Source organism: Pieris napi, chromosome Z (genome assembly GCF_905475465.1).
Source record: "Pieris napi chromosome Z, ilPieNapi1.2, whole genome shotgun sequence".
In the NCBI taxonomy this organism is placed as follows: Eukaryota; Metazoa; Arthropoda; class Insecta; order Lepidoptera; family Pieridae; genus Pieris; species Pieris napi.
In genome coordinates, this window is record NC_062259.1 from 1,555,062 (window position 1) to 1,575,846 (window position 20,785).

At 38.1% G+C, this 20,785-nt stretch overlaps 1 protein-coding gene across 2 annotated transcripts in view; it reads left to right on the plus strand.

Annotated features, from left to right (window-relative positions):
• The window catches only part of LOC125062283 (homeobox protein invected-like), a 52,594-nt gene extending 40,326 nt beyond the window's left edge, over positions 1-12,268 (plus strand). The window contains exons 4-6 of one of the 2 annotated variants that reach the window (XM_047668077.1): positions 7,121-7,144; positions 9,512-9,612; positions 10,102-12,268. In XM_047668077.1, the coding sequence (XP_047524033.1) occupies positions 7,121-7,144; positions 9,512-9,612; positions 10,102-10,359 (383 nt within the window). In that variant the 3' untranslated portion in view covers positions 10,360-12,268. The remainder of the gene's footprint in view (positions 1-7,120; positions 7,145-9,511; positions 9,613-10,101) is intronic. The other variant, XM_047668078.1, reaches the window with a different exon arrangement.
• The last annotated feature ends 8,517 nt before the right edge of the window (positions 12,269-20,785 follow it).

A 20,785-nucleotide genomic window follows, 5' to 3' on the forward strand; every position in this document is an offset into this window, starting at 1 on the left:
TCACACTATAATGGGTCAACACTATAAAAATCCGTTCAATAGTTTTTGAGTTAATCGCCTTCGTATCAAACAGGGGACTTAATTTTATATTATGTAACGATTTTATTATAGACACATTTTGTTTTTCAACAAGAATCGTTACATTTCAGTAAATTATTATATATTAAAACCTTCCTTGTGAAACACACTATTATAAGTGAACACTGTATCAAAATCCGTTCAATAGTTTTTGAGATATTCGCGTTTAAACGAGTTTTACATAAGACAAGTTACGAAACCTTTATACCTTCTAGCGGAAACTATTAAATAAATACAAAACAAATATTTCTTATTGGAATGCGACTCCACGGTTTTCTGTTCCGCACTGGGTGGCCAGACCACCGTGCGAGCAAGTGTACGTTGAATTAGGCGCCATACATACATTTAGATATAGTGATATAAAACTCGCAAACATCTGAAACCTTCAGGAAAAACTATTTTAACACCAAAAAGTTTTCATTATTCTACTCAATAGTATATATAGTCTGTTGAAGTTTTGGCGGTAAACTTTGTGATTAAATACCAAATAAAAGAGGAAGGTTTTAAATATACTATATTTTAATAATGTCACCAAAGAGTTTTCTTACTTTATTGTTGCATTATTGTGGCTTACGTTTTTTTTATTTTTAAGCAGTAAGCCTATGTAGTTATTTATAATAGTCTGTGACGTTTGTCAATTTTGGCGGCAATCACTCAATTTTATTTTTCTCCTTTATACTCTCACTAAAAAGTTTGCCGTTATTATTATTTGTTTGAGCAGAGTATTAGTGTATATTCTAATAGGGTTACTGTTCTAAAGAGTATGTGGAAATTTTGGCGGCATTCGTTTTTTTAAATACCAAATTGAAAAGTAGTTGGATTTATATTACGAAAATAATGTCACCAAGAAGATTTCGTTATTTGTTTGCGATGATTTATTAGTCTATATACTCTGTCGCTCATTTTGGCGCCATTCACTCTTTGCTTTATTTTTCGCGCGCGGATTTTTACTTTATACTCTATGTAGTATAGATATATCAATTTTGGCTGCAATTTTGGCAACACCATTAAGTTTTTATTAGTTATTTGCGATTAGTCTATAGTCTGTGACAAATTTTCGCGGCATACGGTTTATTATTTTTAAGCAATAATTAAGTCTTTACTCTATATAGTCTGTGATGTTGGCCAATTTTGGCGCCATTCACTCTTTGTTTTTTTCCTTTATACTCTCACCAAAAAGTTTACCGTTATTATTATTTGTTTGAGCAGTGTATTTGCCTATACTCCATATAGGCTGTGGCTAATTTTGGCGCCAATGATTTATTATTTTATTATTTGTACGCAGGTTTTTAGTCTGTACCTAAGTATATTATGTATATGCCAAAATTTGGCGCTTTTCGTACGTTTTTTTAAATTATTTATTATATTCAATGCCTATACATTTAAAATCGTGGATATCTAACCGAAGGTTTTTCATTATATATTTATATTCTGTGTAGGCCAAATTTTGTCTTTTTACGTTTTATTTTTTTGCGATGACTTTCTCAGTCTATACGCTGAATAGTCTGAGGCATATGCCAATATTGGCGCCATTTATAAATTATTTATTATACTCATATTGAATGCCTACATACATTTAAAATGGTCTATATCTAACTATTGTTACATCACCAAAGAGTTTTCTTTATTTAATTGTGTAGTCTGTGACTCTGTTTGTCTTTTTACGTATTACTTTTTTACACCATAGGTAAATTTTGGCGCAATTTATTTTTATGAGTTCACTCAATGTATGAGAGAAAGCGAAACAATTGACAACTTTTAAAGTCAAGTTTCTAGCTTTTGCACGAGTTTCTATTATCTATATTTCTATAGTCTAATATTTAACCTTTGCCCCATTACTGGTTTAAGGTAAATGATAATTAATAAATTGTAAATACGCTGCGTTATAATAACGAATCGTTTTTTTTTTATTGAATAAATTTAATATATTAATACATTATAGTTAACGTAACGTAAAACAAAATATAGGGGAAGGTGGGGACCCTTCGTACGGTTTTCACATTTTATTTTTTTTATTTTTTCTTTTTCCATGAATCAATCACCTGATAGCTTAAATTTATAGTCTAACTATCAGAGATTCAAATAAAAAAATGACAAATGATTTCATCCGATGTTTCAACCATAATTATGATTTAAACTAAATCTGGAATACGTACGAATCTGCCCCATCAACGGGGCACCTTCGTACAGTGTTGGGGGTACCTTCTTACGCTGTGAGGTAGTTCAAAATTCATTTATTAGCAATGAAATTAAACACAAAAATAAAGATTTAACTTCTATTAAACAAAAATAAAATACTTTTCTTATGTAAAACAAAATTTAATTAGTTAGGTATCTTAAATTTAGAATCACATTTTTTACACTTTGGTGTGGATTAGCACTTCTTATTTTCGGGTTTGGCAGTATAAATTCGTGGTTTTCCTGGCCGTCATCGTCATTTTGTTTGTTTTATTACTTCTTACAAAATGCGGATAGGGTCGAAATGCCTCTGGTGTCAAAACTGACTTCGAAGGAACTACTATTTGATGGATTGGTAAATTATTCACAGCATCTGGTTCACAAGCATCAAAATCAACCTTAGTCAAGATGCCTTAACAGTAGTGTAATATGTAGAAAGTCGAAAACTTAATTTGTATGAAAATGACAGTTCGCGTCGACAAATTTTTATACAAATTTAGTTGTACAATTCGTTCAAATGTGCCCCATCTAGTGCTGTCCGAATGTACCCCACTAACTGAATAACAACAAAATATAACTTATTTTAATATTAATAGGAAAACGTCATAAATTAAGTATTGGAGACGTATCTTAAGTATATTTTGCTAGTTACTGATAGAATACTCTACACGAAAACTTATTTTATCTACGATAACAAGAGATAAAAACATAGATCAAAAAATTACTTACCGAGCGCGAAAACACGTCCATGCCTGTAACTTCACTCTCATCGGTGCGAATTTCATGAAACTTCGTTGATGTATAGTTGGTACCTCGACTCATGCCCACATACAAAAGCAAGACTGTACTTTGTTTCGTTCAAGTTTTATTTCGACTGTATGAATGTGCCCCGCGTACGAAGGGTAACGATCTTCCCCTATACTAATACAAATTTATACATTCCTAAGACAGCGTTTAAAAATGCAAATGGCGTCATTAGTATAATTTTGACATTTATCGCTTTATTATCTATGGTCTAATGAGTTGATTAATAGCTCGACCGGTTTACCAACAAAGCGCTTTCCTATTCAGCGATTTAGGGCTTTAAAGCGCCATCTAAAGCGGTACCTAAAGACGAACCAGTTCGACTTAGGGTCCTTCAGTATCGTACCAATTATTAAAAGGCTGGCAACGCACTTGCGAGCCCTCTGGAAGAGTTATGTCCATCGGCGACAGATATTTCCGAACCAAATCGACTTAGGGTCCTTTGACGAGTGTACAAATCTTAAAAGGCCGGCAACGCGAGTCCTCCGGCATTGAGTCCATGGGCTGGTATTGGCTGCTATAGATCTCCACAATACACTCCAACCCAGTTTATTCAGTTCCTCAGGTCTTCAGGGAAGAACAGCTAGTTGTACGGCATATGAACTGTGATCTAATAACCATCAAATGGACCTGGGACCAGGGATTGTTACCCAAATGCGAACTTTGTTTCGCTTTAATATGATTTCTGACACCTTAGTTTTGCTAGCCACTCCATAGAGACTGTTCGCTTCGGAACAAACCCTGGCCTTCCATGCAATTTCTCTCCACAAAAACCTTTCTCAGGGAACTAACTCGAATTGGGCCAGAAACATTTTTATTTACCAATAAGATAAAATATCTTATTAACCATGGTTTGCACCTGGCTGATACCTGGTATCTACAGGGCGCGATTCCTTAACAAAGTCCTCAGGAGTCAATGCTCCCTGGTACTTCCAGCTCCAGCGGGACCTTAATGTAGAGGACGTCAGAGTATCTACCACGTCGAGGCTATTCAACTTGAGCTGGGCCTAGTGAGAATATTGAAGACAAAACTATTTGAATTAGTAATCACTAATGCAAAAAGCAAGAGATATTAAGTTCTATGGATGAATGTGAAGTGTCAATTCCCTCTCGCCAAAGAGAGAATTCCTATGGCCATTAGTGGGACATATACAACGTCTAATTGAGTACTCTGAAAAATCTCGAAAACTGAGTACAACGTTACTGACTACTTTTACTGATAGGGCCCCATCAAAAGTCTTTACCCCTAACGGGCCCCGGATGGTATAGTTACGCCACTGGTTGGTGCACGTTAGTCTTAGGTGCAAAGTGGTAAATGAAGAAGCAGAACAGAAGCGTGTCTTCCCCGTAGTAGAGATACTTGATCTTAAATAGGTATGCTTTTTAGTTAAATAAACCTAAGTTACTAAGTCTTTAGTTAGACCAGATCTTAATGGTCTATATCTCAGTGAAGAAACAATGTCATGGAGAAAAAAACGTGTGTGTACACGCGTTAGAAGTTATAATTCTTTTTCGTAAAAATTTTCTTCGAGCACTTTAGAGGGACGTTTCCCTCTTCGAATTGCATTTTTCTTGTCCATTTTAATGGTCACTTCCAATCGAAACGATATAATATGTACTAATAATTATATTTTACAATAAACATTATGTTTTTTATCACATTGAAACATGTTTTCTCGTATAGAAATCATTATTTTGGTTTAAATAAATACGACTCTGAAAAACACTACGCCATGACAGACAATGCAACATGTCGATAAAGCAGAGCAGGCGCCAACTAGCGGCCCAGACTGTTTTACCGACATTTGACGTTTTCTCTAACTCGCCAAAAGAAGTATAACTTCAAAAATCTAGAAGACAGTTCCGAAACCAACGCTTGAAGCATGAGAGCATCTCCAAGCTTAACTTTAGTTGCTGGCTCGCCCATGAACAAATTCATACATAAATTAAATTTAATTAATATCAAAGGAGGCCGTTTCCTGTTAAACACCAGGTGAACCTAATTAGTTAATTGAATATTTAACTGTATGTTTTTAACTGGTATTTAACAATAGGGCAGCAGAAATAGATCACTCGCACTGCCACTGTTAATACCGCTGTCGTTGCGAAGTATAGGTGGCAATCTTTGTTTAGTTACATCGTCAGAAAACCTATTTGCCTATTACGAAAACACGTAACAAAATCGGCTCGAGTTGTCTTCCTTGCGTGATACCTCGAATTATTTTAAAAATACTCTTGCTCCTTCAACGGGACCCACTAAAATGGGTTTTCATGGGCTGTGGTGACAGCCTTTTATAGGTATCTTATAAAAAAACCTAGAGTTTGTAAAGCTTTTTCTGGCTTCAAAGCGTTATAGATTGTCTAAGGCGAATCAATCCTAACTAACACAAAAACAATTTATAGATCTTGCTTCATATTTCTGTATTTGGTTCATGATCATTTGTCAATCTAATAGGCAAGTGATCAGCCTCCTGTGCCTGACACACGCCGTCGTATTGGGTCTAAGGCAAACCGGTTTCCTCACGATGTTTTCCTATGAGCGAATTTTAAACACAAATAAGTCCATTGGTGCACAGCCGGAGATCGAACCTCAGGGATTAAAGTCGCACGATGAAGCCACTAGGCCAGCACTGCTCCTGAACTAACACAAGTCTATTGTTTATGGTATATATTATTTTGCCCCTGCTTTGCGTATCGTGAGCACTAGTTTTTTTAAGTCAGACCACCCACTTTATAATTAAGACGTTTAGATAAAATCAAATGGAATTCGCTTTCATTTGCCGCCTTTGAGTCGAATTAATTTTTATTATATGTTTATAGTTATATATCCTAATAAAAATTGTGTTGTGTTACATTCGAATGAGCTGGTTTAAAAAAATTGGTCTAAATTTAGGTCCTTGACGCCATCATATTAATTAATACGTACTTTTAACCCTAAATACCACCCTAAATTGAAGCGAACCAACTGTCCCGACTTTCTATAAAATTAGGTCTAAATTATAGGTTATAAGGTGTATAACAAGGACCTGTTTGTCATACACCATTAATTTTACTAATTAATTTAACCCTAAATACCACCTTTCAACTCAATAGTGTTACCTAACAGTTGGACTGAGTTTTATCAAAAAAATTGGTCTAAATGTAGGTCCTTGTTATACACCATTGTTTTATTAATACCTAGATCTAAAGATATAAGTACTCTATCTATTACTAATAATATTAGTAGAGTTTATCTTGTAGTTTGGATTCACTAAACCGATTTGGAAAATTCTTTCACCAATAGACAGCCACGTTATTTGTGAGTAATTAGAGATATATTAACCTGTCAAATGCCAGAGTAAAGCCAGAGAAAGAGACTTTTTAACGGAAGTAGGATTTGATGTTGACAAGTGTTTATGGAAGTCCAAAGATAAATCAAACCGCTGACTAAACGCATGAATAAAAACCGCATTTTATGTGATAGTTTTGTGGTTATCATTTTGTTTATACTAATATTAACCACTTTGTGAGGTTGTGAAGGGTAATCTACTGAAGTGATTTCGAATTCTTTTACCAATAGTAAGCTACGTTATTTGTTAGTAATAAGATATATGAACCCGAAAATACAAAGAACCGTGGTAGAAAAACACGAACAGTCGAACGAAAACTTTTCTTACGAACGCTGCCTTATATGAGTTCTAGAGTAATAGGAGCTTGATAATGCCTACAAGAATGTCTATTATACAAACAAGTGAAACTCAAACACCACTGCACGGATTTTTTAAACAGTTTTCACCAATGTAACTTTCAGCTAATGAAGAATAGTTGCTTATTGTTATTTAATTAATAGAAAATCAAAACAAATTTAAAGGTATTGTGATTATTCGTTAAGGAAACCAGGCGCCAACTTATTTAATTAGCGAATGTGCACTTGAACCCAAACTTAATTAATAACACGCTTAGCAGATAGATACTTTAATGCCATCTTTATCATCGTCCGTTCAATGTTACTTAAAATAAATTTCTTTAGACTTTCTATGTTATTGTGTGTGTTTTAATATGTGTTTTCTTTTTGTTTCAGGTCGAAGTAAGTATGGACTATATGGTGAGATTATGACTAACTAAAGCTACTACTACTATCCCAAATGTTTAAAACAGGTTAAAAAGTGCCTAAATTATTCAAAACATATCAACATTTTATGATTTTGTTTATCAATTTAAAATACTGTCCTGTTTTGAACAATTTACGACATTTTTTACCTGCTTTTGTTATAGAAATATGTATGAAAGTTTTATTTTTATCGTTATTATGCATGTGTTCTGATCCAGAAATGTCATTTCAGCACAGTACAATGTGTGCGAGTATTCGGAAACTGTATCCAGGATGCTCCCTTCCCTTGGTAAAATAATATATGCGCTGGTAGGTCACTATAGAAAAAAAAGGAATCCAAAAGACTAAGTACATGGGTGTGTTCTACTCCAGGCACTGGATTAATAATTGTAAAATAAAAGTTCCATATCAGTGCGCACGCGACAGCGGTTCCAAAATCCAACAATTCCTTGTGCAATTACGCCGGAACACCTCCCATTTCCGGTGTGTCAAAGTCAAAATCGACAATTGTCAAATCGGTATCAGTCAAAGAAGGATTTAGCCCAAACACAATATATAAAACTTCGTTTCGCCTTAATATGGTTTTTGACTTCATTAGTAGACTGTTCGCTTTTCCGAAATATAAACTGATTTAAACGTTTTCCGCGCAAAAACCTTCCTCAGAGTTCAAGGAATAAATAAATTACTACTATTGGTATCTAGTTTCGCGCTTACCAGCCTTTTAAGACCCTAATTCTTTAAAAGAGCGTACCTTATAACCATTAACTTACTGCCCGTCTTCCCACTATAAGCCCTCCATTGGGACCCGATTCTACAGGAAAAGGAAAGGGGGCTGTGGAAGACCAGGCATCAGATCAGCTTGTACACTCAGCACTTTGGAAAATGGTGCATAAATGACATTTCTGGATAATACTTACAGGTTACTGCGACCGGCCAGGCGGTCGGTGCAATATTTTGACCAATTTTAAACTAAATTTAATGAATTGGTTAAGATATTGCATCGTCCGATTGGTGGGGTTATCATCGAGTGCTGTTTGAATGTAAGTAAAGGGTTTTCATGAATTTCCATCAGAAACATCTTAGAAAAAGAGAAAATGACGGTGACAACAAGTATTTTCTGCCTTAAGGACATAGCACGGAGTGGCGGAGTTATTTCTAAATGTATGTCTTTAGCACGGCCTTTGACAAACATCCAAAGGGCAACAGTATGAAAACATCAATTAAAGTATATACCAAGTCTACTAGCCACTGCTCTACCATCACCAAAAAGCCATGATGAGACACCCTAGGCGTTAGAGATTCAGAAAATAAACAGGACAATTCATAATACGTAATCACATTTGAATACCCCAGCCACGTTTTGAGATTCAAGATGAGATGAGAATAGATGGCAAAATGGATCATCACGTCGCAAGTCAGGTGTCAACTAGGACACAGCCAATCCCAATCGAACGAAGCGTCCAATCGTTTCACGTTGTCATCCCTCAACGCTGAGTAAAACGACCTGTCAAACGATTGAACAAGGACAATGAAACTATAAGCGATTTCTATAAAATCAAACTGTGGCACTGGATGGCATTATACAATTTTCTTTCAATCTGTTCATCATTACAATTTTAAATTATTTGCAAGATAGTGAGTGTGGTGAACAAATGAAACCGGGAACCAGCTGTCAGTTGAGGTATTTCTGAGTAAGACGTAGGGCAACGTTCAATGGTCCTGGTCCATTGACCCACCGTCAGAAAGGACTTAATTAAGAGACCGTTCAGCTCATGAGTTTAATCTGAAACTGTGTGTTTTGTGCTTATATAAAACGATACAAATAAAACTGAATCAATCAGAAACCATGCTCCGTAATTCTACAGTTTTGAAGTCAGCAACAGCGGTCCAATTGCAGCCACAACCTATAGACATTCACAGAACGTAATGAAAAACATGGTGGACACATTCAAGAGTTACATTTAGTTAAAACCATAAAAACTGCTTTGATGTACCTAAAACTAACATAGACACAGCGCACTTACATCAACTCTCTGGCACACTCTTGAGTACTGTGTATTGTAGTGATTGTACACACACACCACACATACTTAATTCCACGACTTCTGTTTGATTCGATGTTGCCTAAACTTCGACCTAAAGTCGACGGCGTGTCAGGCACAGGAGGCTGATAAACTATTAGACTGACAAATCATGAAACAGATACGCAAGTCTCGGGCCCAGACCTAAAAAGGTTGTAGCGCCACTGATTTATTTTATTTTGGATGTAACATTAAGACTCCTTTTTTTTAATTGTTTTAAACGCATCATATTTCTGCCATGTATAAGGATTTATTATTATTTGACATTCTTCTTTTACAGGCCCTCGGACGAGAAAGCCGAAGAAGCCGCCTGGAGATACCAATAATGATGAAAAGAGACCCAGGACAGCCTTCTCTGGTCCTCAGTTGGCTAGACTAAAGGTTAGACCCTTGATTGGCATCAGATTTACACATCAGCGATGGAAGTGTCAGATTCCTATGTCTGTTTCGTGATAATTTTACTAATAGGTGATCAGCCTTTAGTGCCTAGACTAAATCATGTTGGTTCTCTTATCGAAAATGCCTACCATCATTTGTTCTATGACCAGTAGATACCCATTCCACTTGATTTGGACTCCAGTCATATTATGCTATTGCTTTAAGATGTGATGAGGATGAGCTCCTCACAAATATGTTGTAAAACCAAAAACTTTGTGACCAAAAAGAGTGAAAAGGAGAGTTTACTCTTCTGTCTCTACGCTCTTAATTTGAGAAGTAGCTAGTGGAGTGTATGTTAATATCTTCCATAGTATTCACATGGTATACTGTTCCTTATGGAAACCAGCCTATCATGGATCTTCTCGCAATTATATAATTATGGATAAATATCAATAATATGACTGATAATCTAATTCAATACCATTGTTACAGCATGAGTTCGCTGAAAACCGGTACCTGACTGAGCGTCGACGCCAGGCGCTGGCTGCAGAACTGGGCCTGGCAGAGGCCCAAATCAAGATCTGGTTCCAGAACAAACGAGCCAAAATCAAGAAGGCTTCAGGGCATCGCAACCCTCTGGCTCTGCAGCTCATGGCACAAGGGCTGTACAACCACAGTACGATACCGTTGACGAAGGAGGAAGAGGAACTGGAAATGAAGGCAAGAGAAAGAGAACAGGCCCGACAGTGAAGAGAAGTGTTTTGTGAATTCTTTGATGAAAGGACAGAAATTAGTTATACTCCTGTACTCAGAGTTACTAAAGATGTTACGTTCCTAAACTTTGTAATATCGATACAAAATCTTGGAATCCTGCTGATTTCAGCTCAAAGTCTACGTCTAGTAGCTCCGAAATGCCTATTGAGGCATGTGAATTAAGGTTTGAATTAATCGACTCTGATTAAGTATTAAGTCAAGTATTCTAGAATAAATTCGATGTAATACACTTATTGGCTTTTAAATGTGAATATGCATTGATGATAGATCAATAGAAAGAAGAGATAGATAATAGAGAGTTTTCTTTGATTGTGATTGGTGACGTAACCGCTACTACCTCCTAGTAGTAACGGCGTGTTGGCAGAAGAATGGCGGCACCAAAAGAACATAGTTTCATCATCGGTCGTCAAGGCATTTTAAATTCCACCCGTATCATCTCGACGTCAAAGCAGTTTTCGCCGCGAACCACCACTGTGGATCCAGCTGCCCACTGAAGTATTTCAAACCGAATGATTTCGGTCAGCCAGCGGACTATGTATTGAACTAGAGATCGACCAATCACAAGCAAACGAAATAGTAAAGTATTACAATCTACTCGTAAATTAGAAACGTTTAGTTTGAAACTAAAATATTCATGTCGTCGTCTATGTATGAAAGTTGAAACACTTCAATTTGGAGATATTTATTACTGATCCTGTAGGATTTGCTCGACTGCCAATTCTCTGTCGACGGTTAGAAGTGTCAAAACTGGTTAGACTGTTCGAAGATCCTCTCTTTAAGTCGGTAGTAGCTGCCCCTTCCTTCCTCATGTCGCTATCAGTACGATTACGTCATATCCTGAAACGCGCTATCAAAGTATTTCCCATTGGGTATATGTAACATTCTAATCAGTGGTTACACTCACCGGGGAGGACCTTTAATTCGTACTTCGCTCACTCCAGTGAGCTTCCGTCCTGTCCCGTGACAGCCCAAGCCGAGGTTCGAGTCTCACAGGAGACGCCCTTGCGCTAGTTGCGGGAAAAACGCCCATTCAGGCTGAGCTACGCTCGCCATAACAGCCCAAGTTCAGCTGTAAAGGCCCTTAAGACCAGCAGCGAGATTCCTTACAAAAAAAGTGGTTACACTAGTAAAGGATCCTCTCTAAAATTTGGATAAAGAGCACCACATGCCGCCACAAATCTGACCTCGTCAGTCGGTCGTCGTTGACATGATCGGACGGGCCTGTCTGAACCTGGCCCCCAGACCAACAGAACGAAAGCCAGTCACTGGTTAAACTGGTGGAGGATCCTCTCTTTAGGTCGAAAGACATTCCTTCGAACGCGAACCTAACTTCTTTCTGTTAACAGACGACGACATCGCTCTCTTCTTAAAAGCGCTCGTATAGAATGTTAATCAATCCAATCCGACTTCATACACCATAGATATGCAAAATTAGTTAAATTTGATTACCTATCTATCTATGTATGCATAATAATCAATAACTACATCATTACGAAGAGTATACAACAGTAGATTTAGATTTATGTTTTTCACGATGTGTTACTGCGTAGAAGGCCTTAGTAAAATCCATTGCATTCGAATGTTAGCAATACTGCTGTATAGCGTTATATATATTTGCTGTTATGCAAGTAAGAGAACCTAAGAGAGCCTGTTTTTTTAAATGGTGTATTGTTGTTCGTATTTGGTATTACGAGCGCGATTTTCAATCCCACTGGAATTGTATTAAAATGTAAATATGTTAAGTTATTTATTGTGCAATTTAGTGTTAGATATTTTTCGGATGTATTATTGATTTGATGTACAAAATATATAGGATAGGTTGAATAATATAGCCGAAGAAGTGTAGCGTTTCTTGGTCCTAAATAAACGAAATTGCAGACTGGAACATTTGTTTTATTTTGTGTTAATTAATAATGTATAACAGACCTTTTTTTTCTTCATGAAAAGTGCTAAAGTTATTAGGAATACAAAAAAAACAGTAGTTTTTTCTAATTTTTTTCCTACATGAAAAGTATTTAATGTTATTTTTACTGTTTTATTAGAAACACGAAAAAAACATTCCTTTGATGCTTTTTACTAAATGAAAAGTAGTTAATGTTATTTTAAGATTTTAATTAGAAATGCAAAAGCAATTCTTTTTTTCGCTACATCAGAAATATTAATTTGTATTCTAAGATATTTATAAGACACAAAAAATCTGTCCCTTTTTCTTTCTTTGCCACTTTTTACTGGTTAAGCATTTTATATTATTTTGTGTTAAAAAAATCCAGAAAAACATTTTTTAACGTTTTAAACACAAATTTAATACAGAAACAACACTTTTAACACATTGAATCTGTCAGATATATAACTTTGAAGCGACAAACTTCACTATCCCCTTTCACAGTTCAAATAACATCACCCCAAAGAAAAAAGTAAATTAAAGTCGGGAATCGAACTCGCATTCCCGATTCGAGATGCCACCGCAGAAATTTCAATATAACACCCCTTCCCTATGAACTCGATTTTGTGAAAATCAACACCCCTAAGAATTTGCATAAATCTTCTTTGTAAATAAAAAATAGCAAAATATTTTGAGAAGCACAAAAATCCTGGACCAATTCAAGTATTTATTTATTCCTTGAACTCTGAGGAAGGTTTTTGTGGAGAAATTGGCAGACCAGCCTTGTGATTCTGTAACTCACTTTTCGAACTCACACGGCGGTTTTTTTAAAGCTGTCATTTTACCATTTGGCATTCTGATAAACAACAAACTACAAGCTCCCTCCTTATCAGAATGCCAAATAGTAAAATTACTGCTTCACGACTGATTTGAGCGCGACCGCCGCTGCGAGAGTTCGAATAGTGAGTTACAGAATCGCAAGGCAGTATGTATTCTGGAAAAGCGAATCATCTCTATGTCATAGCAAATCTAGTAGCTACCAAGGAAGAAAAGAAATCATTTTAAGGCGAAACGAAGTTCGTGGCTTCGAAGGGCAACTACTACCAGTATAGCAGTAGGTGATCAGCCTTCTAAAGGTCTAAGGTTTCCTCACGATGTCTTCCTTCGTACATATTAAGGTATTACGATGTTCTCGCTACAAACTTTTAGGTCTGTATCTGTTTCTTAATAGGCAAGTAGGTGATCCGACGTCTGTGCCTATGTCTAAGGTTTCCTTCATACGATTAAGAGTCAATTGGTGCACTGGAACCTATGACTTCAAGGATGAGAGCCGCTGAAAGCACTGATTTTATCGTCATTACCCCTCTCAAACCATTCCTTAAAAACACATTCTTCCAGTTCAATTCCCGATCTTCCGTCATCTAATCGAGTTAATAATTCATTCACTAAAACCAGGCTATCCTTAGGTCTGGGCCTCAAATTTCTATATCATAATGGGCTGTAGATCAGCCTTTGCTTCAGAGTGTTACGATACTTTCCTGTGTTAAAAAAAATAAGTGCTCCAACTTCTTCTGTCAAGGAAAAAAAAGAGTTCCGATGCTACGAAAAGAGCTGATGAGGCGCGAAGATCTTCATAAGTCTAAGTCTACGACAGCGTAACCCGATTTTTTTTAAATACTCACTTCGCATCATAATGCTAACCGCCGCGTCGAGGTCTGTAAAAAAGCAATTTACCTAAAAACTACTAAACGGATTGTTATATAGTTATCATTAAACGATAGCGTAACTCCTAAGGAAGGTTTTAATATAATTAATTATGTTTTTATGTAAAATGACTGAAATATAACGACTATTGAAAAGCAATAATAACAAACATGTCATATAAAATAAACTCCCCTGGATTTACTCGAAAGCTACACAATGGATTTTCATATACATAGTTCTCACCTGTAATACTGTGATTCATGAAGAAGCTTTTAATATATAATTAGTTATGGTTTTATGTAAATTCACTGAAATATAACGATTATTGTTGACACAAAAATATTGCCGAGCTAAATTGAAATAAAATACATTTTTATCAAAAATAATAGAATAATATATCTATATTATTATTAAATAATTAATATTCATCAATAATTAAGACGCAAATGACATAACAATATTAAATATTTTTTAAATGGAAAAACTGAATTTCTATTTCAGTACAGTGGTCGAGATTCCTCCGCTCGATTCACCCCGGTTACGCAACCGTGACTCCTGAATTATATACCTAAACATTCCTCATGAATCATTCTAGATATTGGTGAAGACTGTATAAAAATCCGTGCACTAGTTTTTGAATTACACATGTTTTTATAATAGATGTCTTGTTGGCATTATCAAGCTCCTATTTCTCTAGAAATCATATAAGGCAGCGTTCGTAAGAACCGTTTTCGTTCGACTGTTTTTTCTACCATGATTCTTTTTATTTTCCTGTATATATATCTTATTACTCACAAATAATGTGGTTTTCTATTGGTAAAAGAATTTTCGAAATCGCTTAAGTAGATTACACTCTACGACCTCACAAACATTACCTTTTCTAGTATAGTTTTTGGTCTAGTGTGAGAATGTGTTCTCTTTCACCAATATTATTTACTATTTACTAATTTTAATGAAACTTACACCGTACCTAGGTTGAAATATGTGTGATTAAAATCAAAAAAGATTATATCGATATGACAATTATTTTTCGAGATATTAGCGGACAAACAAACGCACAAAAAGTTTCAAAAACGCTGAAATTACTTCGTTAGCTACGTACGAATTTTATTTTTAATTAAATACTGCCCTCAAATCGAGTGTAACAATAAAATTCCTTTTGTAAAAAAAAACAGTTAATTTAAAATGTAACGCATTCTCCGCATTCCACCGCTAAGGGCCGGGTTACATGTCAACATTACTATTTGCGAAAATAATAATAATACTAGTTTTAGTAATCGATAGACACGGACGAAGATAAAACAAAAACCTTCTAAATAAGAGCGTACAAAAAAAGGCCGGCAACGCACTGACGAGCCCTCTAGCATTGAGAGGGTCCATGGTTTCACTTTACATCAGGGGAGACTCCTACTTTTCTTTTCCTGATTTAATTGTACAAGAGCTTACCAACTCCTAAAAGGCCTGCAACGCACTCGCAAGCCCTCTGGCATTGAGAGTTACTTGACATCAAGTGAGCCCCCTGATTTTCTTTCCCTAATTTAATACAAGAGCGTACCAATTATTACAAGGCCGGCAACGCTCCAGGCTCCAGCCCCTTTGCTTCCCATTCCATAAAAAAAAGTGTCCATGAGCTGCGGCAGCTGCTTTTTAAGCCTGCTCTGTAGTCTTTGGCAAAAGATTAGCGACTTGTCTATAAACGCGATTTTACTAATCACTAAAGGTAGATAAAAATGTCGTTATGAGGGTAGAACTGTTATGGTATAATAATTCATGGTCAAAGGTCGTTTTTTAAACAATATTTTATTAAGTTTTATAGGCGGCGCCTTTGCTTTTCGTCAGCGTCATGTAAGCCCAGTCTCCGTAAGGGCTATAAAGGGTGCTATATTATTTGTACCCCCGTCACGCTACTTACGAACACCCCATGGACTTTGTTTTACATCAATTGGGATTTTTTTATTAAATGCGGGTAGGTGAAAAAACTCAAGCGTATTAAGAACAACAAACACAAAATTTTGCACAAATCGTTCAAGCCATTTCGGAGCAATGTCACAAATACGCAAATTCTGTGGTACATATACTTTTTTGTATAGTTCACTACTAGTACACTGAACTTATTTTAATGACATTTAATACACGAAAAGGGTTTTATGAATGCAATGTTGTATGAAAGCTTTTAGTCTAAAACTAATATTCGTCAAATTGGTATAAAATGCGGATTGCTTTTTTAAGAGTTAAATAATTTTAATCCGTCAAATTAATAGAAAACAACTGTGGAAATAAAAAATGCAGGTGTAGAGGTGAATGAACTTTTGAAAGACCACCCAGGAGTTAAACGACCGTTTTAGTAAGACCGTCCCAATAGTACATTTAATTGGAACACGGGGCGCAAGCAACACTGGTCGTTTTGTGAGACCCAATAGCCAGATTAAATTGAGCCATGGTTTTTAGTATTTTATATGAAAAGAGAGATCTTTTAAATTGGTTTTTTCGACCAGCGATATTCGTACGACACTAGTTTATATCCAGTTTGGTGAGACCTCAATTATCGTATGTTTCGTTAAGAAGTAAGGGTCAAGAAAGACTGGACTGTTATTGGATAGTGAAACATTTTAACGAATGCTCTATCGCCAGTTTAAGATGAACCATGTTTTCTAGAAGTTTATATGAATAGCGCGGTCTATGGCATTAGTTATATCGACCAGTAGCGTTCTTAATACGCTAGTAGCGACCATTTTAATATGACCTTACTTTTCTTATATTTAGTTTGAAATTAGAGATCAAACAATACTGGAAACAATTTTGTTAAGCGCAATAAATTGACCAGTTTTAGGTGGACTGCACGTTGGAGTATTTTATTTGTATGTAGGGGTCATATAAAACTGGATTTAGCATAGATTCCACTAAGGGTAAGTTGGTCGATATTGTCTAGTTTTATTTGAACCACAATTACAAATATTTTGTATAAAAGGAGAGGTCATCTTAATTGGTCTTATCGTGTAAGTACCTACCACGTTAATTGACCATATTAACAAGAACCTACAAATCATATAATTAATTAGATATCAGAGTTCATTATCGCTGGTCGTATTTGTTATTTTAAAACATTTGTTACATAATATATAGTTTATAGTATTTCTCTAAACACCAATATTAATTTTGGACACCCATCCATATTAAAGACTCAACAAGTGTCGCTTAACTTCACAAATCAAATCTTTTTTCTAACGAAATTATGAGGTAAAAATTTAAAAAATAACACGTTTAAGACACAACAAGTGTACGAGGTAAAGAAAATGGTTACCCATCCATAACGTCACCGCAACATCTGTTGCTTAACTTTTATTTTAAACGTAAATTTTATCAAATTTTCACAAATTTTCTCTCCCATCCAAATCACAGCCACTCCAAGTGTCGCTTACCCTCACCAATCGTTCCTTTGGTTGTCAATCAGTCTTAATTATAGCGTATAAAGATTATTACCGCTAATTATTCTTCAAGATCAGGGTTGCCAATAAAAAATTATATTAAAAATTCAAATTCAATAAATAGTTTTCTAATTTTGTGCGTGTTAGACCCTGTTAAGTATACGATTTATAAAAAAATATGGACAGAAACTTCTGGAACAAATTAGAGTTTTTTTACACAACTCAAAATTTACACCCTTAACTATAAAACACCACGGTCGATATTAAGGCGAAAATCTTAAAAACTACCGAACGGATTTTTATACAGTTTTCACCAATAGATAGTGTAGTTCATAAGGAACCAGTAGTGGGAGTTCCCTCCCACCGCAGAACTATGTAGTTCCGCGGGGTCCAGCCTTGTCGTGGCGGGAGGGCTCAGTACCGGCGGCACGGGGCGTACGCCTGAATGTGCTGCTGGAAAGCAAATGGGACCACCACGACGTTATTAGCCGCTCCCGACAGGTTCTCATTAGAAGAACCACGCGAGATGCGGCCGGGTAGAGGGCGCTTTAGCTGTCCGGGCGTTTTCGGCGCTTTGTGTTTTGTCTTGTTCGTGTCTCAATGTGCTCCCTGCTCCTCAACAGGCTGGTTTGTGGAGCGTTGTGTGCGTGCTCGTTATTTGTATTTCCCGCTTCCCTTTATCCGGCAACGGTGTGTACTTGTATTGGTGTTATTTGTATCTGTGTTTCCTCCTCCCTTGAATGGGCTGGCGGAGAGTGGTGTTTTACGTCCGTCTGTATAATGTTCTTGTGCTGCTTCGTTGCATGCGAAGCCAAGGTGGAGGACAAACGATTATTCATACTGTGCGTCCTATGCGCGGCTGACCCTTCCACGGCCTACATTGGTCTGCCGTACCCGCGCTTTTATTATTACTACAACGTGTATCTCTATGTATACTTTGTCCGTATACAGGTCACCTGAATCCCAAGTTTTGGTTCCCGGCGATGGGATGCATGACCGGGGGGTTTAAACCCGGTCACTAGGGCACCAAAGAGGGGAGCTACCCCTCCTTAAAAATTAAAAGCACCTCAAAGCATGGAAAGTAACGGAAAAGTAAAGACTACCCCAGGAGGGTCAAATCCCTCCCATGACCAAGTGGTCATGGCATCCGGTCCGCATCGTATTCTGGGGGCGGACCACGACCATGCGATAGATCCCAAAAACTCACGACCTGGCAATAATACGGAAATAATGAACAAGCTTACGGACTGTAGCGGGCGGTTGGATGAGTGCTCAGGCGCTTTTGCAACACCTTCTACACAAGGAGAGATCGCAATAAGGGAAAGCAATGAGATCGTCCAGCGCACTTCATGTCCATCACCGGTGCGAAGTGCAACTTGGACCTTCGCCATGGCTGACAATATGAGCTCAGACTCAACAAGCTCCATGTTAAGCATAAGCTCGACACAAAATCAACAGAGTCCTCGAGGACTAGGTGAGGCTCCTTGCACCCCAGGGGAGAAGTCGCGCTTCTGGCGACCCCGAAAGAGAACGAGACAGGATGACGAGGAGAGTAGCTGCAGCGACACCCCTATCCTTTCGCACGAACGCACGAAAGCGGGATACCAAAGAGCCCGGAGAGTAGAGAGAGAAAGTGAAGCCGAGGCGGAACTCGCGGCTCTTAACGAGAAACCCACTGAGACAGGTACGGTTGGAAACGCCAGAAGACGCATCGAAGAAAACCTGGCTGCCGTAGAAAAAGTGGCCAGGTGTTCTATGAACCTAAAAGGTACCTTTGTAGCCGCTCTTAAAAAGGCAGTTGTAGCAATCAGAACGGATGCTGATAATCTGGCCGTGCAAACGCTGTCGGATGAAACTCGAGCTCTGCAGCTAGAAAATGAACGCCTCCGTGCACAACTTAATTTACTACAAGGCGAAATGCGCGAGCTGAGGTCGATCTCGCAAGCTCCGAAGGACCACCCAGCTGTCAATGTAGACGAACTGGAGGCTCGGATCCTCCGACAGGTAGGTGAGCATATCAATGCGCAATTTAAGGATCTCGGGTCAAGGCCCAACTTGGAGACGCCAGCCCTTCCCCTTCCGACTGAGAGTAAAAAGAGCAAAAAAGGTAAGGCGAAACCACCTTCCAAATCACCGATGTCAGCTGCAGCTTCGAAAACAAAACGGGGAAAGGCAACCGTGCAGACGCTTGCCGTTGGAAATAATGAGCAAAACCGTTTGGCAAACGCGCCGAGGATGGAAATGTTTGAAAGAAATACACCTGTCTCCTCTCCCGCTAGTGCCATTGTATTGCCACACTCCTGGCCCTCGCTGACCACCACCAATGAAGAAAATTGGACGATGGTTACTAAAAAAAGGCAAAAGGCGGCAAAGGCGACGCAAAAAAATGTGAGAGCTCCAAAGTCGGCAACATCGAAGGCTGAAAAGCCCCCACCCAGGACACTGCCCAAGCTAAAGGCGCCTCGTACCGCTGCAATTGTGCTCACTTTGTCTAAAGACGCTGAAGCTAAGGGTGTTACCTACGCCGCTGCCCTAAAAGAAGCACGGGCTAAAATAGATCTGAAGGAGGCTGGAATTGAGGGCGTTAAGTTTCGCCGAGCGGCAACAGGAGCCACGATAATTCAGATCCCCGGAGCTGGCAGTGGGGAAAAAGCCGATACCTTAGCCAACCGACTCAAAACAGTACTGAGTGACAGCGGAATCAAGATTACACGGCCCGTCCGATGCGCCGATGTCCGCATCTCTGGCCTGGACGACTCTATTACAGCGGATGAATTGCGCGAGGCGATTGCGGCGAAGGGAGAGTGCCCGGCTGATCAAATAAGGATCAGCCGTATACGACAAGATAAATCGGGTCTTGGTGCAGCGTGGGCTAACTGCCCCGTAACGGCCGCCAAAAAACTCTTAGCGGGGCGTTTCTTTGTCGGATGGGTTGCGGCAAATATTAGTGTTGCAAAGCCAAGAGAGCTACGGTGTTTTCGCTGCTTACAAATCGGGCACGTAGCTAGCCGCTGCATGTCCGATACTGATCGTAGCCAACTGTGTTTTCGCTGTGGTCAAGCCGGTCACAGGGCAGCCTCCTGCAGTGAAAAACCCAAGTGCCTACTCTGCGACGAGGCCGGTAGGAAAGCGGATCACAGGCTAGGTGGCAACAGCTGCACAGCTCCCAGTGTGAGGGTACCCAGGCGCCGCTCGTCACCTAAAAAAAAGACGCCCGCAAAGTCTCCGCGCAACAATGCGCGTATGGAGGTCATAGAAACCGCAGCAAATTAACATGGCCCTACGGTTTCTTCAGAGCAACCTAAACCACTGCGCTGCTGCACAAGACCTACTGTACCAGAGTCTAGCGCAGTGGAATATCAACGTTGGTATAATTTCCGAGCCCTACTCA